Genomic DNA, 22,404 nt, shown 5'->3' with positions numbered 1-22,404 from the left:
TTTGCTACGACTGTCCAATCAGATCGGATAATATACCGGAAATTAATCTAAAATGTCACTCACAAAAAGTCATTCATGCAATTATAAATATTTAATATTTGATTATTAATTTTATAATTTTATTAAATTTCTCATTTTTCAAATCAATTGGCTTTAAATTAAAAATTAACTAACGATCCAACAATTGTTGCATTGATTGGGAAAAAACCAAATCAGATCAATATAGTATTGTAGAACAGTTTTCGTATTAATCAAATATACTTTGGTGTCAACTTTAAAGTAAGGGTAACGTTAAGCTCAGCTTGTCCACTCAACAGTATCAACACTTTATAGTACCCTATAGGTAATATATCTGGAGATCCGTCGCCAGTAAGCTCACACTGATTCATTATATAGGACTTTCTTGGGAATGGTGGCACAAATTTCCCTTCAAACTCCTGGAAATTCGAGCATGGACGCAAAGTCGGATAGATCAGTTCATTCCAATAGGTATCGATGAATTCTGTTAATGTCATTTTTGGCACTTGATAGGGATTTCGACGATAGTCCTCTTCTCTGCCGCTAACGCTGTATAAAGCAATCACTTCAATCTGTTTTAAATTAAAATATAGGTCCAAAAACAATTATTAATTAATCCCCACTCACCATAGTTTTGTCATCCGTATCGAACTTTACATCAAAAGTTCCCGAAAAACTCGTTTTAATTAAAGCGGCTTGATCAACATGTAGGTGGACATTCAATAGATTCTCATCTGATGATTTAGTTGTTATGCTTAGTATTTCAATCTTCCAGTTTCGCTATTTTAAAATCGAAATTAAAATATGAAATATCCATTATCCTCAATTGAACTTACCCTGGCAACACAGCCAACACACAGATACAACAGTATTCCTGAGAAAATTGAGACCGAAACCATTTTACCGAAGTTCTCGAATTGAAATGAGTACAGTGGGATATAAGCATTTGACATGCTTATATAGCTGACAATATGATTCGAATATCACATGCTAGAATCGAATTATAATTAAGATTGTTGAGAGACCATTGTTTGATAAATCTGTACCAAAAGCAAGGGATGTAAAAGCATCGATAAACATCGATAGGTCGACTTTTGAACATGCAATATACTTTTATAGCACGTAGTGATATGAAATCTGTTTTTTTTTTTTTTAAATTTAGTTATTTAACGCATTGACAGATTTTTAATTATATTGCAAGATATATCTAATATACTGAAATTTAAAAAAACCACCTCTTTACTAGGTAAAAGTGTAGAGCTTGTAAAAAATATTGATCAAAATCCATATAATTAATCAAAGTTTAGATACAACTAAATTACACTATAGTGTATTCATTATTTGTATGCATTTCTTAATAGTTGTTTATTATTTAACTTAACGCAATTTACAAAGATTTTTATTATAGACAATTTTTTAAAACTTTTAAAATTAATTTCCATCATTTTTTTTTTTGTTTCAGTTTTCTTTCGTTTTGACATAAATTAAAACCAATTACAAATTTCTTTTAAATAATTAATTCAAGTGCTGAAATTTCTTCGTTTTTTTTTTGCTTAACAATAAATGCGGATGCACAAAACGGAACCCTGGGTTCTATTACATAACATATTCAAATGTTTGGGGAGGCCTTAGGCTCAACCTGTAGCAGGAATACGCAAAACACAATAAACAGATATATATATATATATATATATCCGTTTATATATATATGTAGCTGCACTCCAAAAATAATAAGAACAATTGTGGCCTAAACTGGCACTCACTTTTTTTATTCTATAAATATAAACGAAAAGATTTGTTTATGGCAAAAATGATAGAATTTTTCAAGGATGTGAAGAAAATGTTTGGGGGAAAAAAGCTGGATAAAAGTGAGAGCCAGTTTAAGTCAGCAGTTGTTGCGGTTGAAAAAAACTTAAATTACACACAGCAAATGAATTTTGAAATGAAATGTTAACAAACAAAAAAAAAGCAAGAATAATAATAAAATTTCAATAAATAAAGTCAGAGTTTGCTAAATTGAATTATTTTGAATTAAACATTGTTGCATGTTGCACGCTGTTGTTTTTGTTGTTGTTGTTGTTGATTGATTGATTGTGGCTTGCTGCGGCAGCTGTTTACTAGAATTTTGGATTGTATTTTGTATGTTTCATTTAAGTGAATTATAGAATTTTCTATTATATTGTTGTGGTTGCTGCTGTTGTATTGTTGCTGTTGCTGTTGTTGTGATGTTGCTGCTGCTGCTGTAAAGCTAACTGAATAGACACTCTGTGGCCTTCTCCAGATTCCAATTCTCTTTGGAGAGCACAGCCCGTGCATCATGCTCATCGATGCCCATATCCTTGAGGCGCTGTATCTTTGAATCACAATCGGGAAACGTGTGCGGTCCACCAGCATAGGCATTTGTCCAGTGCTTGGCAGTGAGCAGAAACAGTTCGTGCTTGTCCTTGAACTGATAGGCGACCACCGCATCCTGCGGATCATCCGGCTCGGCAGCGGCCAACAGAGCCTGCAGCGATAATAACACAGTTCGCAACGTCATCGCCGCTGCCCAATTGTCCTTTAGAATGTCCAGGCAAATGGCGCCAGTCACTGACGAAATATTCGGATGCCAAATGCGGGTGATAAAGCGAACCTGCAAGTCAACAAGTTCAATTAATAACATATTGTATAACATAATCAATAATAAATTGTTTCGCAAGCAATTTAGTTATTCATTATTTAGTTTTTTTTTTTCTAAACTTATTCTAAAAACTAAATAGGAAACCAAGACAAGGTTTTTCTTTTCAAGTTGCATTTGTGAAATTGGTAGAGTCAAGTATTTAATTTAAAAAATTTAACAATCTAAACATTTGCCGCCGAACCGAACCTTTAACAAAAATTTTGTGGTTTGCAGCCTTGACTATAACAAAATAAGAGCTAAATAAGATACCAAAATGTTTTTTTTTTTTTTTCAAATAAAATTTGTATGGTCAAGTAATTAATTTAAAACAGAAACAATGCTTAATTAATTTTGGATTTTTATAAAAAAAATTTTTTTAACTCTTTTTAAATAAACAATTACTTTTTATGACAAATTCTATTCTATTTTATCAAAAAAATTCATGATTTCCCGTATATAGACATACAGTGGCTGCCAGCTTATTTGATACACTACTCTTAAATATTGCAGATTTTAAATGAATTTATTTTTAAAAGATAAGCAGATAAATAAAATTTGAAGGCAGATTTGTAAATAAATTTTTTAAATATATCGGAACCGAAAAAAGTACGAAATTAAATAAATAAATAGAACAGAAAAAATTGTAGTGGGTCAAATAAGCAGTGAGCCACTGTATATTAGGACATACAGTATGTCGCGTAATTTTGAACATAAAATCCGATTTTGTTGTCAAAACACATACTTGACGGACTGTTAGCAATCTTAGAGGAGTCGTCACAAAGCGTCACAAGTCTGTGTAACGATATGCACAGTTTTGCATGCTGTCACATTGCTGTGACGTGCTGTGACACAGTCTGAACCTAAAGATTTAACTAGACTCTTCGTTGACTTACTTTGGGTGGATTGAAAGGATATGTTTCGGGTACTTTGATTTCCAGCACAAACTTGCCGCCCTCGTAGGGCGTGTCGGGCGGACCGGCAATCTCGCCGCGCAACTCTGTCCAGCTGTCGTTGACCAACTCAATTTTGATCGAGCACTGCACAATCTATTCAAAAATAAGCAGCAGAATTAATTTGTTGCAAACAAATAAATATGCAATTCATTGACTTGTTTACAAACTGGCGCCAAAAATGGCAATCAAAGTCCGACGCAAGTCCTTGAAACTTGACACATAATCGACTCATAGGGTATGCCCCTATGTAGTATTTATACCCTTTATACCCTGCATGCAGGGTAGACTCACCTCCTCGCTGCGCATTACTTCTTTGAATTCGCGCTTGATACGTGATACTGCCATGTTCGCCATGATTGTGAGATTTTTGTGTGCCTTGTGTCCGTCTTCTTGTTATTCGTTCGTTCTTGTTCTTATTGTTGTTGTTTTATCGTTGATATTCTTCTTCTTCTTCTGCCTCTGCCTCTGGTTGCTGCTGCAGTTGTTGTTGTTGTTATTGTTGATTTGGCTAGTTCTATTGTTGCGTAAATAACGCGCGGCTTCCCTGACGGTTCGGTGAAATTATTTATTAGATCTTTTTGTATGAAAACTAAGTTGCGGCAGCACACAAAAACAATATTAAACGCTTAAAAGTATTTCAATTTTATTAAACTGACATTAGAGTTGTATTTAATATAGTTATCAAAATTTGAGCTGCCAACTTGTTTTAATAGTTATGTCGCAAAACAAAACAAGTTGGCAGCCCACTTACGCCCTAAATAGTCACCTTTATTTCAACTAATTTCGAATTATGTTTGTGTAATTAATTCAATTCTTATAACAAAACCCACAAAATGAAATATATGCTAAAATATTTTATTTTTTATTTAACTAACGCGCCTTTATGCAGTGTGCCCATCAAATACCAAAGTGAAACTGTTATGTTAAGCTCATGTTAATTTACTGTTAACCGAAGGGCTCACGTTGTTAAACGAATTTTAAAAATATTTGCAAAATTTTTGTAAGAATTTTGTCGAATTTCTTATAACTATTTTAGAATCCCCCAAGGGGTTGACAAACTTCAAACCTTAACAGAATCTTTCGCCCATATTTTACATAGTTTCGAATTTCATTGGATTTGTCATAGTTGCTTCTATTGCTACTCTAAACAATTTTCTTGTTCAATTTTTAAATCGCGCGGGCATTTTTAGATTGTTCGCACTATATTGAATAGGAAGGCTGCCAGACGTCCAAGCTATCGGTATTTTACTGGGATGTAAGGCTGCCACAGCGTTTTTAGCTTCAGTTTTGCCATTTTTCTCTCGTTAGTTGGCAGCACTGTAAAAAACGAAATATACTATTTAAAAAGTGGGCGCAATTTACGTAGCATGTGAAAACTATATACATTTTTGTTTGCTGACTTGTTTTTTATTGCAACAAGCCTTCATCTAAATGTAAGCCGCAAAATTTCAAGGTATTTTTCCACAACATGATCAAGGTCTCAACATGATCCCTTGAATATACATACCAAATAAACTTCATCTGACCTCAGGTAGATACTTCTATTACGCCTTGGCAACCGTTTTTACTTACGTTCGCTAATTCAAAACTCGTTTTAGATATTATAAACAAAAAACAAACAAAAAACTATGGGGTGGGCCGCATGGTAACATCGCCAAAATAATACATAGAGATCGGTAATTATGCGAATCATACATACATACATAAAATACTCATTATAATCGCCTGATTCTTTTTGACATTCACGTTTCGCTTACAAACAAAAACAAAGCAGACGAAAAAACGTGCGTGGGGAGCAACAACACAAAAAAAAACACGCTTCAAGTCTGAGGGTAACCCAACAAACAAATTTATTGTGCTTTAGATTTGGTCTTAAAAAAACCATTTGTTGCATTTACAGTGTGTTTAAGCATGACTAAGTTGTTATCGTAACTGTTATCAGGAAGTCAACATGAATATTGTTGCTTCTTGGCGACTTCTTTAACAGTTTCTGTTTATTTAGTCGCTTCGTTTGTTTACTGGGCACGTGTTTCGTTTGTTTTCTTTTGCCCAGACGTTCGCCGTCGGCCCCAAGCTCCAAATGCTAGAAGAGTCTTGCCGGCAAACTAAACTCTTTCTCTCTCTCTCTCGCTCTGACACTGACTCTCGCGACTTGTTTCTTTTGTGCTCTCTCTTGTTCGGTTCAACTTCATGACTTCGCTGCGTATGAAATCATTCAGCTTTTGTATTTTCATTGAAGCGGCTGCATTTGCAAGTGATTGATTAAATTTAGAGTAAAACGTGAGTAAAAATAAACTTAACTGTTTAAACCGATTCAATTTGTTATTGTACTAAGCTATAAAGTTAATTTTGTGAACAATTTGCCACCGCACATGTTTCAAGTAAGTTGATTATTAAATGCCGAAACGTGTTTGACACTGTGTGTGTGCGCGTGTGTGTGAGTCTGTATGTGTGTGAGTGTTTTTGAAAACGTGCGCTGTCAGCAGTTTGAAGCCGACACGTGGTTGCGCGGCCCCCGCCCCCTTTTTTATTTTATAAATGCAGCGACGCCATTTGCATTTGCGTCAACAATACATACAAACGTACAGACAGTTGATCAAGTAACTGTTTTGATTAATTTTTAATTTCTTACATTTTATACAAGATACATTTTCTTGGATTTTATTTTTTTTTTTTTTTTATAAAATAATAAAAATAAAATTCTGCTCGTTAAATTTTTGTCCAAGCAACTACTTGACATACTGTAGATGTAAAGAGTTCTCGTACAGAAGACAGAATACGTCAGCATCCGTTAGCATTTTCTTTTGTATTTTTCGCTTAAGTATTTAGCTTTAGTTCATTTAAATTTAGATACGCAAACAATTTGGCAAAAATGTATCTGCGTTGACATTTAGTTGATTGAGTACATTTGTACAACAACAACAACCATAACAGAGACAGCAACAACAACAACAACGGTAATCTGACGAGCCCCTTAGCAGCTGCTATGCGATTGGCAGCATTACCAAAGGCCAGGTCTAAATTAATTGGCCATGCAAATTAAAATGCAAGGCATGAAGCCCTCGTATCTGCAGCTAAACAGCTGTGCTATAAAGAAAGCAACAGCAAGAGCGTGCGAGCGAGCAAGAGAGTGTAAGCTTTTCTGGCGCTAGCATCTGTGTGGGCTATGTGTGTGTGTGTGTGTTTCTGTCTATGTGTACTGCATACGCATACGCCATGTTATGCGCTCAGTTTCAATTGCTCATTCGCTGCTGACGCCGCGGCGCTGCCTACGTCTCTGTTGTGCTCACAGTCGGAACTACACTCAAATAATAAATAAATATGTATATTATATTTATATATGTACACACTTAAAACGCAATAATAGTTGTAGATTGTATATAGAATTCTGTGTGCGCTCTTTTGCTCAATAAATTGTTGGACCGGCTGCCTGTCGTTGGCACAACAAATCGTTTTCTCAGTCGTGTATTACCGTTAGCAGCTGACGAGCGGCCAATTAATACGCGCGTCGTGTCTAGCATCTTTTGAGCGAGATAGAGTGAGAGAGAAAGAGAGAGTGAATAAATTAACAGTACTATGCCAGATACGAAATGCGCAGAACTTGACCAAAATGGTGTGTATTCCAATTTGTTGTTAATTGTTTATCAATCAATACATGAGTTTGTTTGCATGGTCAAGGTTTTATGCTCATTTCCCTGACCTTAACAAGAAAAAAAAAACTCCCCAGACCGAACCGAACAGCTGTTCGGTTTGTGTCGTGTCCAAAGCTTTTCTCACGCGCCTGTTTGCATGCAGTCATATTTTATAGCTGCAATCGCTCTTGCATGCAGAGAGTAATAGGAAGAGAGTCAGAGAGAGAGTCAAAGGCTTTATCAGGCGTTGAGCTTTTGTATTTATTGTTTTGGCACTTTGAGCAGCCAGAGAGCGCACAGTGCTGCCAGACTGCATTAAATGCAAAGGATCTTGGTAAACATATTTAAATTTTTACAAAATTGTCAGTTTATTTTATATCTTACATGTGCTAATGAAGCTTATACAAAATAGTGCACAAAGTTGACAATAATTTAGCGTAATATCTTTAATTAAGTCAATAAAAATGTACATCAATTTTATTTGTCACGATCTGGCCACAACACAACATTACGCTCTCACACACTCACACAGGTTGCGACAGCAATACATCACAAAAAATCACATGTCTGCTTGGGGTGGCTTTGCCATTGCTGCTCGTCTCTCTCTCTCTCTCTTTTTATTGCGCTCCCACTGTCTCAGACACGCATACACAAAGCTTTTTCGCTGCCAATCACAGATGTATGAATGAATATTTGGCGCGTGAGTGTGAGAGAGCGCTTTTTTGCTGCTGCTGCTGCTGCTGCTGTCGGCGTCGCTTCGTTTTGATTACATGCACAAGCTCTCTTACAGCCTTGCGCTCTCTCGCTTGCGCTCTTCCCATACACATACACGTAGGCAGAGACAGAGAGACAGAGCGCTGTCGGCAGCGCTGTCGCTGCTTGTAGCACAAAATGAAAAAATTTTTATAATAAAAACTTGTACTCGTAGATTGTGTGATGCCAGTACGTTCTGCTAATCCGATACGCGCTAGAAGTTTGATCCGAGACAATTTGGAGAAACAGGCTGGTTGTCTAAATCTAATACACTCCAGAATGCCAAACATTAAAGTGTTTTCGGGCACCTCGCATCCGGATCTGGCTCAACGTATTGTCGATCGTCTTGGCATCGATTTGGGCAAGGTGGTCACCAAGAAGTTTAGCAATTTGGAAACATGGTAAGTACTCAACAAAAAAATATAACTAAACGCGTGCTAAGTGAAAAACCCAACAACATATAAAATAATGTGTGAAAAATGGCAATTCAACAAAAAAGTTTTATAAACAAATATAAATATTAGTGTTAAGTGTTTTTAGAGACTCTGTATTTAAAAAGTGTGCGTGTCCAGGCTATTTTGGTCCTTGACATTCGCTGAAGGTTGCCACCTTCTCGGACAAAGTTTGGGCTCTAACATTGTTTTAATTTCCGTGTGCTGTGATTTTCTTAAAAATATTTTCTTTATTTTGCTTTCTTTTCTTTTGTTGTTTTTTTTTTTGATATATTTTTATTGATTTAACAAGTGGACTGTACACCGTAGTCATTGGTCTCGGTCGCCGTGTGCTTTGCCTTTGTGTATGTGTGTTTGTATATGTGATACACGCACACACACACACATACACTCTCGCACACTCTCTTAGAGACACTCAGAGACACCATGGCGAACACCGCGCTCTGGCAACACCGTGTCAATGTCGCGTGCACTGGAAATTAAACAAAATACAAATATTTAAAAGCACATTAAATAATGTCAAATTTAGTTTGAATTCAAATTAAATTAGCACATGTGCTTTTTTTTTCTACTGCTTGGAAACGCGACTTGTCGCTCAGCTTTGACTTGATTCACACTTACAGTGGCTCAAAGTTTATTTCAACCACTACTTTAAAAAATGTACAATTAATTAATTTATTTAAATAAAAAAAATAATTTTAAATTAAAAATAATACAGAAAAGAAGAGCTTTAAATTGAAAAATTGAAATAAAAGTATAAAAATTTAAAGTGAAAACTGAAAAGATAAAACAAAAACCAATTAAATTAAATTAACTCTTAATGGAAAGAAGTATAAAATATAATTTATACGTTATTTTTTAAATTTTAAATATATCCGAATTTAAGCAATAAAAACCAAGCTTATTTTAAAATACAGTGGTTTAAATAAGCTGTGAGCCACTGTAAGCACACTCTCACACACTCTCTCTTACACACACACACATAAGGCAAGTCAGCTGCTGCAACAACAACAACAACAAATAATAATAATAAAGTGTCTCTAGGCTGGTGGCGCCTTATCAGCGCATACAGTTACACAAAATGCTCACAACACATGCATAGGCATTTTTAATAAAATTAAATAAACCCAAAAAAAATATACAAAGAAAATTGGTGACAGTAAGGGAGTGTAAGTCGAAAAAAAGCAAAAGGGAAAAATAAAATACTATGACGACGGCAACTAAACAAACTAAATTAGAGGTTATAATATAAATAATGCGCGCTAAGCTTTTCAGCATGATTCGCAAACACAAACATACACCTTTTGTAAATGTGTGTGTGTGTGTGTGAGCATACATTTTATGCTCTCATTCACGCATACACTCTCGCATGTGGAAAAAGGTAAACTCCAAAACAGAAGCAGACGCAGGCAGACAGGCAAAAGTAAACCACAACAACACACACGACACTGTCACGTTTTTAAGCAAAGAGAGAGAGATTTAGTGAGTGAGTGAGAGAACGTATGCCAAAAGAAACGAAAGCAGCGACGCGACGCCCCCACATGTTTCGCATGTCGCGTTCTGCTGCTCACGCTTTTTCGTATCTCTCGCTCTCTCTCTCTCTCTGCCGCACTCTCTTTCGCTCGTATCGAAGCCGACCCCCACGTGTGCGCTTTGGCAAACGGCAGACACAACAACACAGTGGTTGTGCTTGTTGTTATTGTTGCGCACTTGTCGGCTTGTTGTCACTCTTTCTGGTTTTTTTTTTGTTTTTGTTTTTTGCTTGTGAGAGAGCTTGAGCAACAGTGTAGTTAATATGTTGACAGTTAGGTTAAATGTATACTCGTTATTGTTGTTGTTGATATTTCCTTTGCACTTTGACTTGATTGGAGGTGCTGCTATTGTTGTTGTCTAATAGAACGCATGGTTCTGGCTTTAAACAAGATTCGTCTTGAAGGGCGCTTAGATGACGTCATTAGTCTTCATATTTCTAACGCATGATGCCATAGTAAATGAAACTCACGTTTTCAGATAAGATTAATAAAAATAATAATTAAATTAAAGACTATAAAATTTAGTTAGCAAAGAATTTCGACCACAAATGACCTTGGACAAGCCGAACCGCCAATGCAACTTGTCAATAACCCACAAACCCAATGACCATCAATATTAAAGGTTACAACACGCAACTAAAACCAACACACGACAACAAATCCAAAAATGAAAAAAAAAGTGGATTACTTATTTTGTAAATGAAAAGTTTGATCGATAAGAAATTTGCGTGTTGTGCGCTGTGAAGAGAGGGAGACAGGAAGACGGGAGAGAGGGAGAGGGAGCACTTGAAATGGGAGCAAGGGCTATATGTTGATAAGTACAGTGAGACGAACGCGATTAAGATGCCAAGATATGGTTTTAAAACAAGCAACTAATGTCGATGTATATGACTGATAGTGCCAAAAACATTAAGCAAGATTACACTATCACACACACACACACACACACACTCTCACACACACAAACACATACATACACGTGTGAAAACTTGTCAGTTGTCTGGCAGAGAAACAGCTAGTTAAAAATACATGCACAAAGAAATTGAAAAACAAAAGATTGAACAAGAAACCAGCTGCTTGTAGGCAGTGTTGTCACAAAAAAATAGCTTTAAAGCTAAAAATTGCTTAAAAAAATTTTAGTTCCTTTAAACTCTTCTGCTAAGATACAAAATAAAAAATTAAAATACTATTTAATTATGTTTTTGGAAAGCGCAGGTTTAAAAAAATTAAAAACGTTATTGTTTATCTTAGCAACAAAGATTTTTCATCAATCCCAACAACTTTATCGATGGAATATTTTTTATTTTTCAAATAAATCTTAATTTTTATGTACAACCTTACTTTCTGAAAAAACATTTGCAGTTTTTAAGTGCATTTATTTTCCTAATAATCTAAATTTAGAAGGTTTTTCCTAAATTTTGACTGTACTCCTCGCATTCAACTGACAACATTTTTTTTTAATATTGCACAATTATATTTTCTGCATTTAAATATTCTAATATGTTTAATATTCTGAATTATGGCGTCTTTTTTCATCCGAAATCTGGTAAAACAGTCCATTACATTTTTAAAAATAGTCAGAGAATTTCTTAAAATATGCTAACTTTTGTAATTTTAAAATAGCTATGTCTAGCTATTAAATAGCCATCACTGCTCGTAGGCAATGTTCTACCGGTAACTAATGCGACACTGCGACAGATGTAGAGCCCAGAGAAGAAAAAGGGGCAGATGGGGGGCTTGGCCCTGAGCCAATTGAGATCCCAAAGAGTCAAATAAAACCAACTCAACCCCACTGTTCAACTGTGGTCCATTGCTTGGTATTCTAGCAATGCCAGCGGCGAAAGTGTTTTCTTTTATTCTTTCTTGCTTTAATTCCTTTTTTTTTGTGTTTTCTAAGATAAAAATGCATTCATTTCATGCATCGTCAACTGCAACTGGCAAAAGTCAGCCAAATACTTTTGCATTTAGACAAAAAAAAAAAACAAAAATCGAAATCGAAATCGAACAATGCGGCGTATGCGTAATATTTTGTTTGACGCGCATAACAGCTGATTTCTCAGTTGCTGCTGTCCAAAATGTTGATGGGATCGATTAGTTTATTAGCTGGCGCTAATGTCTGTTGGGCATACATAAGTAATTCATTTCATGGGGACCGACAATAACAAAAAGAAAAGTAAAAGCAACAACATTAGCTGAAAATGTCGAATTCTTCAATCGATAGACGTTTCGTTCGATATTACGGGCGTTGCTACACCCGTAATTCAATTAACCTTCAATGACAATGACAAAATGTGTGTGTGTGTGTCTGAGTGTGTTTATATGTGTATTTGTAGTTGTAACAAAAGAAGAAAATCAAAATGTAAACAAAACAATAAACGCATAAAACCTAGGGTCCTTTTTTCTTTGAGACTTTCCCATCAACAAACTTTGCTATTGATATATGATACCGCAGTGTCAGTCTATTATGACTTGTGTCAGCTTTTTATATGATGAATATTATTGAAATTTAGCCAAATTTATTTATATTTATTTAGTTTCACATAAGCTAGCTGAGATTTTGCGAGACTTATTTATGCTACAACTCAAGTTACGAAAGTGTCAAGTGAATAGAATAAATTTTGATTGATTTAAGGTTGTTTTTTCTATTTTATTTCTAATGATATTTTTTAAAATAAAATAAGCTCGTTTTTCGACAGGTTGTTGCTATGAAAGATATATGATAAAGTAATACGATCGGTTAAAATTTGATATTCATGATTTTAAAAAGGAAAAAAAAATGGCATCTGTACCAAATTTCATGCATATAGCTTCTGAGAAAGCTGAGTTCTTATAGAACAGTCACACCTGACCAAGAATAATTCCGTTTTATAAGGTTTAAAGTGTCTATACACTGAGTAACCACAGATTTTTGTTGCTGATAATGCTTAATTTTAAATAAATTTAATGTTTAATAATAAAAACATGATTATTTTCGACTGACTTGCTATGGCAGCTATATGATATATTGATCCGACCGTCTCAACTTCAACTTATGTGCTTTTAGCAATAAATAGCAGCATCTATACCAAATTTCATGCACATAGCTTAAAAGGCAGCTGAGTTCAAATAGAACAATCATACGAAATCGACTTTATCGAATTAGTTTCTAACCCTGACCAAGAATAACTAAATTATCTGAGGTTGAAGACGAATCCCAAAAAAAGGACTGAGTGACTATACAAATTTTCGAGAGCATAAGTGCTTAACAAGCTGAAAGACAGTTGAATGTTGAAGGGTATTTTAATGACGCATACGATTCACACAATGAAAACAAACGTCTTTCATCGGTTGGGTGTAATCCACCCACTTGAAGCATGTGCAAACGTCAGCAGAATTCAATGCAAGGATAACATGAGTGCGAGTCACGGTTATTTGTAACATGAGGGCCAATATTTGTCTTTAAGCATGTTTACACAGTCCCCAACTGGAATGCGTGTAAATACAATAAATATACAAGTATAACGATATTTATGGGTTTCATAGGAAATACAAGAAACTATTGATTTGTGTATCGTATTCGCTTTATATTTGTATTATTGTTGTATCATATTAAATGTTAAAGTTTGCAATAAAACATTTCTACAATTTCAGCGTCGAGATCGGCGAATCGGTGCGCGGCGAAGATGTTTACATCGTGCAGTCCGGTTCCGGCGAGATCAATGATAATTTAATGGAGCTGCTGATCATGATAAATGCATGCAAAATCGCATCAGCCTCTCGTGTTACAGCTGTGATTCCTTGCTTTCCATATGCCCGCCAAGACAAAAAAGATAAGGTAGGTTTGCCTAACATACATAATCCTGTCGATCTCTCTCTCTCTCTCTCTCTCCCCCACTTTATTTCTTTCTCTCTCTCTCTTTTAACTTTTTGTCTATCTAAACTTAATCACAAAAATAAAACACACACAATTTTGAGAATATTTCGGACATGTAAATGTTCAAAGTGAATAACCCTAAATATCTACATATATCGTATATATACCATGTACATATAACCAAATTATCAATCTATTTAACTATCTATATATAATAATGTTTTTCTCTTTCTGTGTGTGTCTGTTTTTTTTTAAATTGCATTTTGAATACTTTTTTTATTTTGTTGTTTATTTTGATTTTTCTTATTTGGTTGCAAGGAAGCAAAGCTGTAAAATGTATATTGCAAAAATGTGGAAAATTTTCTAGAACTACTGTATAAATATAATATTGCAATTTCTACCCTTAATATAGTTTATATATACACTTAAACAAATATGTATGTACTTTTACTTTAAACATTTGCTGCAGTTTTCTAAGATGACTTTTGGTGCGATTTGCTCTCTAATTCCACTTACTCTTTAATCTTTTTTTAATTCTCTATGTCTCTTTCTCTATATATCTATGTATCCTTTTGCCAACATACATTCTATATATCTATCTCTACTCTACTCTAGACGGGCAGTGAGGAGAAAGAGGATAGCAAGAAACTTGCCAAGAAAAACTACGATTGGAAATTTAGGGTATTTACTTTCTCTCCATAGCTCCAAACTCAACTTAACTCGAAAACTCAATACTCACATTTCATATAATGGACTTAATTTTCAACATGTTTTGTTTTATCTTACAACAAAAAAAACTTAAAGTTTATGGGCAATTTCTCAACTCATTCAACTCATCCAAGAATTTTAAAATTCTAATAAACAAGTTGCAAACTTTTCTCAACTTTCTGGGCTCTGGGTTTTTCAAAAAATGTTGGTAAAAAACAATTCCTTCATTCGGCAATTATACAAAATTTCCAAACAATTTAAATGCTTTAGATCTATCAGTTTATGTCTTTTATGTTGCATGTTAAACTAACTAAAGAGTACTGTATAAACATTGAAATATATAACAACAAATGCAATGAGATGAGCGCAAAATATAACAAAATTGTCTACATTTTAAGCATTACTTGTGTATTTGACAAATTTCAAGCAATTGGTACTGCAAAAAAAATATAAAAATTTCCACATTTTTCTTGATTTTGTTTATTTAAATTTGTTTGTTTGCTGTCGGCGGCGCTTCATTGCAACAAAAAAATTATATATATATATATGATTTAAAACTTATATTAACACAATATTGTAGATATAAACTTATATTAATTTTTTGGTATTTAGTATTGCGGTCTGCTCGTAATCGTATCTTGTCTTGTGTTGTTCATACAACATATATACTGTACTTAGTATATATGCTTTATATTTATATGTTCATACCTTTGCAGAGCATTTTTTCACAATTAAAAAGTTTAATAAATAATGAATTATAGCCAAGTTTGTCTGACTGTTCTATTCGAACTCGGCTGCCTGTGATTCTAAGTGTATGAAATTTGGTACTGAGGCTTATTTTAGCGGCATATAGGACATATGTTGATTTCAACCGGATCGGATTGCTATATCATATAGCTGTCATAAAAAAAAAAAATTGTTTTCTTATGAAATATATAGGAAATTGTCAGGAAAGTTGATTAAAATATGAAATAATCTGCAAGGGCTCGAACCTTCGGAATCTCGAAGTATTTCTTGTTGTTTATTTGATTTTTCTCTTTGAATCTTTGAGCACTTTGCACTTTAATTTTCCAACATGCGCGCAGTCGGTTTTTCAGTTTCCGTAAAAAACAAAAAGTCGGGTTCAACTGATAAGATTCAGTTCGTTCGGGTTCCCTAGCAACAGATTCATCGATTGTGATTTAAATTCATTTAATTATGGTTTTATTATGTTATGTTCGGTTTTCCATTGATAACCCATTAGGTATACACAATTTGACGTCAGCTTTTGTCCTATCGAATGATGAGGGGGTCTATTTTGTATAGCACTTGATCCCGAGGTGCACAAATGTTTTTAACATTTTTTCGAAAGCTGATTAAAGATTAATCTGTATGAAAAGTGCATTGCAATGAACTCGAAATGCGTTTGTTGTCGTCTTTCGACTTGTAAATATTATTTGTCCGATTAAACATGTTTACAGATAGAGTCTAGATCTTTATATATTATATTTCCTTTTCGATTTTTACCTTGAGTTATTTTAATTCCTTGTCGTTCTTTATTTTCTTCAACCTTATTAACAACTCTTTCTAACTATTTGAAGAATTGAACTAAGCACCAAAAAATTGCACAAAACTTTTCACCTATTCCGAAAGTCCTATTCCCCAGCATTTTGTTTTATTTTTGATTAATTTAAAAAAAAAAAAAAAACTTTCTCTCAACTTTTCGTTTCTTTTTTTTCTTTCTTTTTTTTTATAAACTATAAACTATACTTAAAATGTGCTTAGGAGTTTTCAGCCAGACAATATACTGTGAGTAGTTTGCGACTTTTCGTCCGGGTCTAAACATTATGTTAATAGCTTCGGGCAATATTATGCTTAAATTAAAAAAAAAATAAAACGCTTTAATTTTGCTCAGCAATAAGTTTTTATAATATTTATATTTCTTAACTGAAGAATTGCAGTTTCTCTTAAGTTTTCTTTTATTTTATTATGCTATGTTGTCACTTACAAGTTTTACTAATAAACACGTAATTGCATGACAGTTATCGAAATTGAAGAAAAGGAATCGAAGATAAAAAAACAACTATAATTATTATTTTTTTTTACACTCTTTGTTGCATTAAACGAATCAAATTAAATTCACTCTCTCTTAAAATTTCTTGCGCTCTCCCTTTTGTGTATCTTTATTAACTGGTGCGCACTCTCATTGGTCGTTACATAAAAGCACTCTCTTAAGTTCTTTTTCTCTCTCTCTCTCTCTCTTTGGCGTTCGCTCTCACACTCTCTTTGTGGAGTTTATTCATGGTTGCATTTGGGAGCACAATTGTTGTTGTTGTCCTTTGTGTTTTTTGTGTCGAAAGTGGAACGTATTCGTAATATTGTACATGTTTTTTAATTAAATTAGTATCTAATTAATACAATTATTCTATGATTATTATATTTATTATTATTTTCACCATGGCCTTAACTCATAATATACCTAATAAAAATTATATACGAAATTTACTAACTACGCTAATTAAATTATATTCTCTACTTTTTTCCTTGCTGGCCCATGCACAGAGCCGTGCGCCCATCTCGGCGAAATTGGTCGCTAACATGCTATCAGTTGCCGGTGCCGATCATATTATAACCATGGATCTACATGCCTCACAGATTCAGGTAAGTTTTGCCGAATTCCCAAAGAATTAACCAACTTCAAGCTTTCGTAACTCTGTCAAAACTGGGCGGAATGTAAAAAAATTGTATTATTTTCGACTACCAAAGCCATGGTTTGATTTCAATGCTAAGGGTCCCCCCTTTGATATTTTGAAATTTGAAAATTTTAAATATTAAGCTTTCACTTTTAATCAACTCCTTACATCGTAATTAGTATAAAACAACACTTTAAATTTGTTTCTGAGAGGTTTAATTTTTCTGTAAAAAATCATGCCAAATTGAACAAAAATTTTGACTTGTAAAGTTGCTAGATCCAAAGTCTGACCAACTTCAAACTGTCATAACTTTGTCAAAACTCAACCGATTTTCAAGCGGAATGTCATTTTGATCATGTTTTGGCATCTTAATTCATTCTGCATTCAAATTTAATTAATTTTGAAAAAAAAGTTTTTTCCTCTGGATTTCGATTTCAAACCATAGGGTCCCCCCTTTGAAATTTTGAAAATTGAAAATTTTAAATCTCATGTTTTCACTTTTAATCAATTCCTTATATCATAATTAGTATGAAACAACACTTTAAATTTGTTTCTGAGAGGTTTAATTTTTCTGTAAAAAATCATGCCAAATTGAACAAAAATTTCGACTTGTAAAGTTACTTGATCCAATTCTGACCAACTTCAAATTGTCATAACTTTGTCAAAACTGAACCAATTTTCAAGCGGAATGTCATTTTGAACATTGTTTGGTCTCTGAATTCACGCTGCATTCAAATTTTGTTTACTTAGAAAATTTTATTATTTTCGACTATCATAGCCAAGGTTTGATTTTGATGGTAAGGGTCTTTCTTTAAATATGTTTTGGTATTCTTAATATTATTTATTGACATTCAAATAGGGAATTGTATTTACAATCAATTTGATAAGAAATCAATTGAAAACACATTAACGATAAGATATTTGGGGCAAAACACAACAATTTTGTTTTATTTTCCAACTTGATACCAAAATAGAAAAAAAATATGCAAGATCAGAAAAAGTCTACGTTAATTACAATGGTGTCGGTATTAGGAAATGTGATGATAATGAAAGTAAAAAATGCAATGCTAATTCCAATATAACTCAGTCATTCATTCATTGTCTGTGTCTGAATCGCATTCGGATTTGGACTCGGATTCGGCTTCGGATCCTTCTTATGTGAGTTGCTCAGGACGCGGAGTATTCATTGACATAATTCGCACTGTTAACGTGGTTAAGTGACTCAAAAGTTGGCTAATACGTTTCTCCTTGTCGGTTATGACAGATTCCAGATATTGCACCTTATTATTAAGCATATTGATAAATTCCTCTTTGGTTTCATTGATAAGCATCAGTTCATTATATTTGTTTTTGGTGATCTGATCCAATTCATTGGATGGATCCAGCGATTTGAGACTCTCATCGGTTAGATTATTCACGGATTTACCCTGTTGAAATTCAATTGGATCTGGCTGCGATTGAGCTTTGCCCGGAGATCGAGTACGTGAACGAGAGCTCAATGGCATTCCATCCCGTTCCAGATGCATCAGATGGAAAAGTAATGCTCGAATCGAGACCAAATCACCCGATGCCAATTGTTCCAATGCCGGACGCATTAGCATATAGCCAGTTTTTCGCAATACCTTCAAGCTAAATGTCTCCCAGTTGAGTAACTTGGCTGCCAGATTACCATGCGATGTATAATTCTTCATATTCACCAGTTTTGGTACGATACTCTTGAATAGTAATGCCATATTCACCACATCGGATAAATCACGTCGTGTGCGATGATTGAGCACAATTCGTTTGGCATTTAACCAATCGTCGAGCTCCTGTTGCTCCTCGGCATTCAAATTGCGATTGTTTGTTGACATCATTCAAATAAAAACTCTTTATTAAATAGATATTCTCTTGTATGTAAATCTTATTGTATAAATATTTGCTATATAAATATAGAAGACAAACGACGTTCAATTTTTGTAGTTCAAAAGTGAAAGAATATAAAAAATTATGTAAGCTTATAGTCAGGAGAATATTTGATGTAATTCCAATGACAGCAGGCTCTAAAGTTACTAAAAATCAGGAAAAAAATTAAGTTATAAATCAAAATTAAACTCTGAATCCTGGAATCAGGTAAACTTTTAATTAGTAAATTTAAATTAATCAAATAATGAAATAAGAATACCATTTTAAATTTGATATAAAAAAAATCTTAGATTTACTCTTATTTTAAATATTTATTACAATATATAAAATGTTATTTATTTAAATAAAAGTAACTTTTTCAATTTTATTAATACAATTTTACAAGCCAGAAATAAAATTTTAAAAATAAACATGCTATTATTCCTGCTAATAATTTTGTATTTTTTTTTTTGTAGGGTTTCTTTGATATACCAGTCGATAATCTCTATGCCGAGCCGGCGGTACTCAAATGGATCAAAGAGAACATTCCCGAATGGAAAAATTCGATTATTGTGTCACCCGATGCCGGCGGCGCCAAGCGGTAAATATAAATAAAAAGAAAACTGAAACTAGTATGGAAAATCTTAACAATTGTATCATTTTTCTGATACCTATAGTGTGACTTCGATTGCGGATCGTTTGAATGTGGAATTCGCGCTGATACACAAGGAGCGCAAGAAGGCCAATGAGGTCGCCTCAATGGTGTTGGTTGGTGATGTTAAGGATAAGATTGCCATATTGGTCGACGATATGGCCGATACATGCGGCACCATTGTCCATGCCGCCGATCGTCTGGTGGAGGCGGGCGCCACCAAGGTAAGTCGGCTATAATCAGGCACTCCATATAAGAATTATCATAAAAATTATAATTATCTAAAAATGGCAAATTTAAATATTTTTCATTAAATAGTTTAACCTAAACTATTTTCTGATATATTTAAAAAAAATTGCAAATTAATTAGTTCATTTCAGTATTTATAAATAATTAAAATATATAAAATAATCCAAATACTTTTTGAAGAGGCAGGTTTATTTCAAAAAAAATATTGTACAAGTATTTCCGTTTTTGAAAAATTAAATAAAATGGAAGTTATGAATAGAAATCTAAATTTATTTACTATTTCGTAGTTTAATTATTAAAATCAAATCAAAATAAAATAAAACAAAACTTTTTTTAATAATTTTATTTGAATAATTTTAATTAAGAAAATTTTTTTTTATAAATATTATTTTAAATTATTTGTTTTTTATTATTTTAGAAACTTCACTTTTTATTCTTACTATACAATTTAAATTCTTAAATTCTTTTTTATAACTTTTATTAAAAAAATTAAAATCAAACCTATAAAAAAAATACTTTTTGATAAAAACCAAAACACTATTTTCAATTACATAGTTTATTTAATAATTTTAATTTAGAAAAATATTTTTTTTATTATTATTATTTTATAACTTTTATTTAAAAAATTGATTTTAAATTGTCAATTCAAAATTTGTACTTTTATATTTTATTTTATAACATTTATTTTTAAAATTATTATAAAAATTCTTGAAACCAATCAAATTTTAATTTGTACTTTTATATTTTATTTTACAACATTTATTTTGAAATTTATAGTAAAAATTCTTTAAACCAAGCAAATTTTAATTTGTACTTTTATATTTGGTTTTATAACATTTATTTTGAAAATTATTATAAAAATTCTTTAAATCGTTTAGGTCTATGCCATACTGACGCACGGCATTTTCTCGGGTCCGGCGATTTCGCGGATTAATAACGCTTGCTTTGAGGCGGTTGTTGTGACCAATACTATACCACAGGATGGCCATATGCGGGATTGCCCCAAAATACAGGTGAGCAACACTCTCCTTGTTCTTCCTACTAAATCCATCCTAAATTCTATTTCTTGTTATCTCTTTTTTAGTGCATTGATGTCTCGATGATGTTCGCCGAGGCCGTAAGACGGACACACAATGGCGAGAGTGTCTCGTATCTCTTCTCAAATGTTCCATACTAAAATGTTGAATTGTAACTACAACAACAACAACCAGAAATATAACACCAGCAACAATTAACAACAACAACAGCAACAAGAAAAAAAACCAACCACATTAAAAGTAATCTTCAACAAGTGTTGCAAAAATTTCAATGCATATTTTTGCCATCATCAATCGTTATATATTTTTTATTACCAATTAACTATGTAATTAAAACTCAAATCTGAGAAAAACAAAACAAATGTCAAAAATAAATCACTAATCGCCATTATTGTAATTATATAAAATAGCGTAAAATTATGAAAAAACAACAACAACAAAATAACTGCACACTTTATTGCCTTCATTCTGTTGTTATATTTTTTATTAAATATTTTGATTTCTATTTTTCGAAACGCATTTTTTAAAAAAAAAATAACTAAAGATTGTCAACTCTTAGAGAAAACATTAATTGTATAGATTATATAGTAAAAACAAAATTTACACTTTTACATATGCACACACACATACACTCACATACTCACACACAAAAGATTGTAATTTTACACTGTGCAACAACTTTTTGATGATTCTTTAAAAATAAGTTTTGAATTGAAGGCGACAAAAAGCAAAAAGTTTCTTTGCAATGTTCAAAACAAACAACTAAAATTTTAGTAAAATTAAGTAAATAAGTGAAAATAAAAACAAAAAACCACACAATTGAAAAGAAAAACTAGCAACTAGGCGTTTAAAACAAACAACAACAACAAAACAAAACAAAATAATAAAAAAAATTTTAAGAAAACTAAAAACAAAAGTGTTATATATTCTTACAGTTCTGATTTTTTTCTATATAAAACGGATAGAAACATAAGTAACAATTTGGAAACAGCTGCGAAATGAAAAACTCCGCAAAAAAAACAGATGTTTGGTTTTTTTATGTTAAGATTAAATAGGAAAAGTGCTTGAAGAGTAGGATTTATAGAAAATGTTGAATAAAATATTGCTTAATTTAAGAACTCTTGTTAAAAATTTATAAAAAAAAAAAAAATAATAGGGTCAAATCATGCAGGAACTTTTTCGCTTGAGATCTTTAGATATAAAAGTATTTTCTCAGGCTTAAATATAATTTCTTTTTGACAATTTTATACTTTTGTATTCTTTTTAAGAAGAAAACTTAAAATTTTGGTTAAAGATCTTTTCTTATCTGCTTCAAAAAAATTCTTTATTTTGAATTGTCTTTGTTAAATG

General features: G+C 32.8%; 3 protein-coding genes across 5 annotated transcripts; 1 reads left to right on the top strand and 2 right to left on the bottom strand.

The window, feature by feature from the left end:
* Nucleotides 1-203: 203 nt before the first annotated feature.
* Nucleotides 204-917, bottom strand: LOC117786744. The gene is made up of 3 exons (XM_034625104.1): nt 855-917; nt 646-798; nt 204-590 (listed from the first exon to the last, which is right to left on the bottom strand). The coding sequence occupies exons 1-3, from the start codon at nt 915-917 to the stop codon at nt 252-254; spliced, it is 555 nt and encodes a 184-aa protein (XP_034480995.1). The 3' UTR covers nt 204-251.
* Nucleotides 918-1,559: 642 nt separating this feature from the next.
* LOC117788333 (ubiquitin-conjugating enzyme E2-22 kDa) lies at nt 1,560-4,297 on the bottom strand. Its single transcript, XM_034627072.1, has 3 exons — nt 3,922-4,297; nt 3,571-3,723; nt 1,560-2,650 (listed from the first exon to the last, which is right to left on the bottom strand). Exons 1-3 carry the CDS (start codon nt 3,982-3,984, stop codon nt 2,267-2,269), a joined length of 600 nt encoding a protein of 199 aa, XP_034482963.1. The 5' UTR covers nt 3,985-4,297; the 3' UTR covers nt 1,560-2,266.
* A 2,777-nt stretch (nt 4,298-7,074) lies between these two features.
* Nucleotides 7,075-21,412, top strand: LOC117786286 (ribose-phosphate pyrophosphokinase 2). Of its 3 annotated transcripts, XM_034624461.1 has the most exons (9): nt 7,075-7,243; nt 8,191-8,416; nt 13,630-13,813; nt 14,468-14,533; nt 17,102-17,200; nt 19,593-19,717; nt 19,794-19,992; nt 20,896-21,030; nt 21,102-21,412. In XM_034624461.1, exons 1-9 carry the CDS (start codon nt 7,207-7,209, stop codon nt 21,192-21,194), a joined length of 1,164 nt encoding a protein of 387 aa, XP_034480352.1. In that variant the 5' UTR covers nt 7,075-7,206; the 3' UTR covers nt 21,195-21,412. The 3 variants fall into 3 exon arrangements, with proteins under 3 accessions (XP_034480352.1, XP_034480353.1, XP_034480354.1); XM_034624462.1 differs by lacking the exon at nt 14,468-14,533 and having other exon boundaries at nt 17,090-17,200; XM_034624463.1 differs by lacking the exon at nt 14,468-14,533 and having other exon boundaries at nt 7,076-7,243.
* The last annotated feature ends 992 nt before the right edge of the window (nt 21,413-22,404 follow it).

This window comes from Drosophila innubila (assembly GCF_004354385.1).
Source record: "Drosophila innubila isolate TH190305 chromosome 3L unlocalized genomic scaffold, UK_Dinn_1.0 0_D_3L, whole genome shotgun sequence".
In the NCBI taxonomy this organism is placed as follows: domain Eukaryota; kingdom Metazoa; phylum Arthropoda; class Insecta; order Diptera; family Drosophilidae; genus Drosophila; species Drosophila innubila.
The sequence above is the reverse complement of the archived record's forward strand: the minus strand, read 5'-3'. Positions and strand labels throughout refer to the sequence as shown.

Excerpts from the sequence above, each read along its gene's own strand:
- LOC117788333 (XM_034627072.1), bottom strand. The coding sequence starts at position 3,984 with ATGGCGAACATGGCAGTATCACGTATCAAGCGCGAATTCAAAGAAGTA. Across the intron at positions 3,724-3,921 it reads AAGTAATGCGCAGCGAGGAG|ATTGTGCAGTGCTCGATCAA; the intron begins GTGAGTCTACCC and ends ATTTTTGAATAG. Across the intron at positions 2,651-3,570 it reads ATCCTTTCAATCCACCCAAA|GTTCGCTTTATCACCCGCAT; the intron begins GTAAGTCAACGA and ends GTTGACTTGCAG.
- LOC117786286 (XM_034624461.1), top strand. The coding sequence starts at position 7,207 with ATGCCAGATACGAAATGCGCAGAACTTGACCAAAATG. Across the intron at positions 7,244-8,190 it reads CGCAGAACTTGACCAAAATG|ATTGTGTGATGCCAGTACGT; the intron begins GTGTGTATTCCA and ends TTGTACTCGTAG. Across the intron at positions 8,417-13,629 it reads TTTAGCAATTTGGAAACATG|CGTCGAGATCGGCGAATCGG; the intron begins GTAAGTACTCAA and ends CTACAATTTCAG.
- LOC117786744 (XM_034625104.1), bottom strand. The coding sequence starts at position 917 with ATGGTTTCGGTCTCAATTTTCTCAGGAATACTGTTGTATCTGTGTGTT. Across the intron at positions 799-854 it reads GTGTTGGCTGTGTTGCCAGG|CGAAACTGGAAGATTGAAAT; the intron begins GTAAGTTCAATT and ends ATTTTAAAATAG. Across the intron at positions 591-645 it reads ATACGGATGACAAAACTATG|ATTGAAGTGATTGCTTTATA; the intron begins GTGAGTGGGGAT and ends AATTTAAAACAG.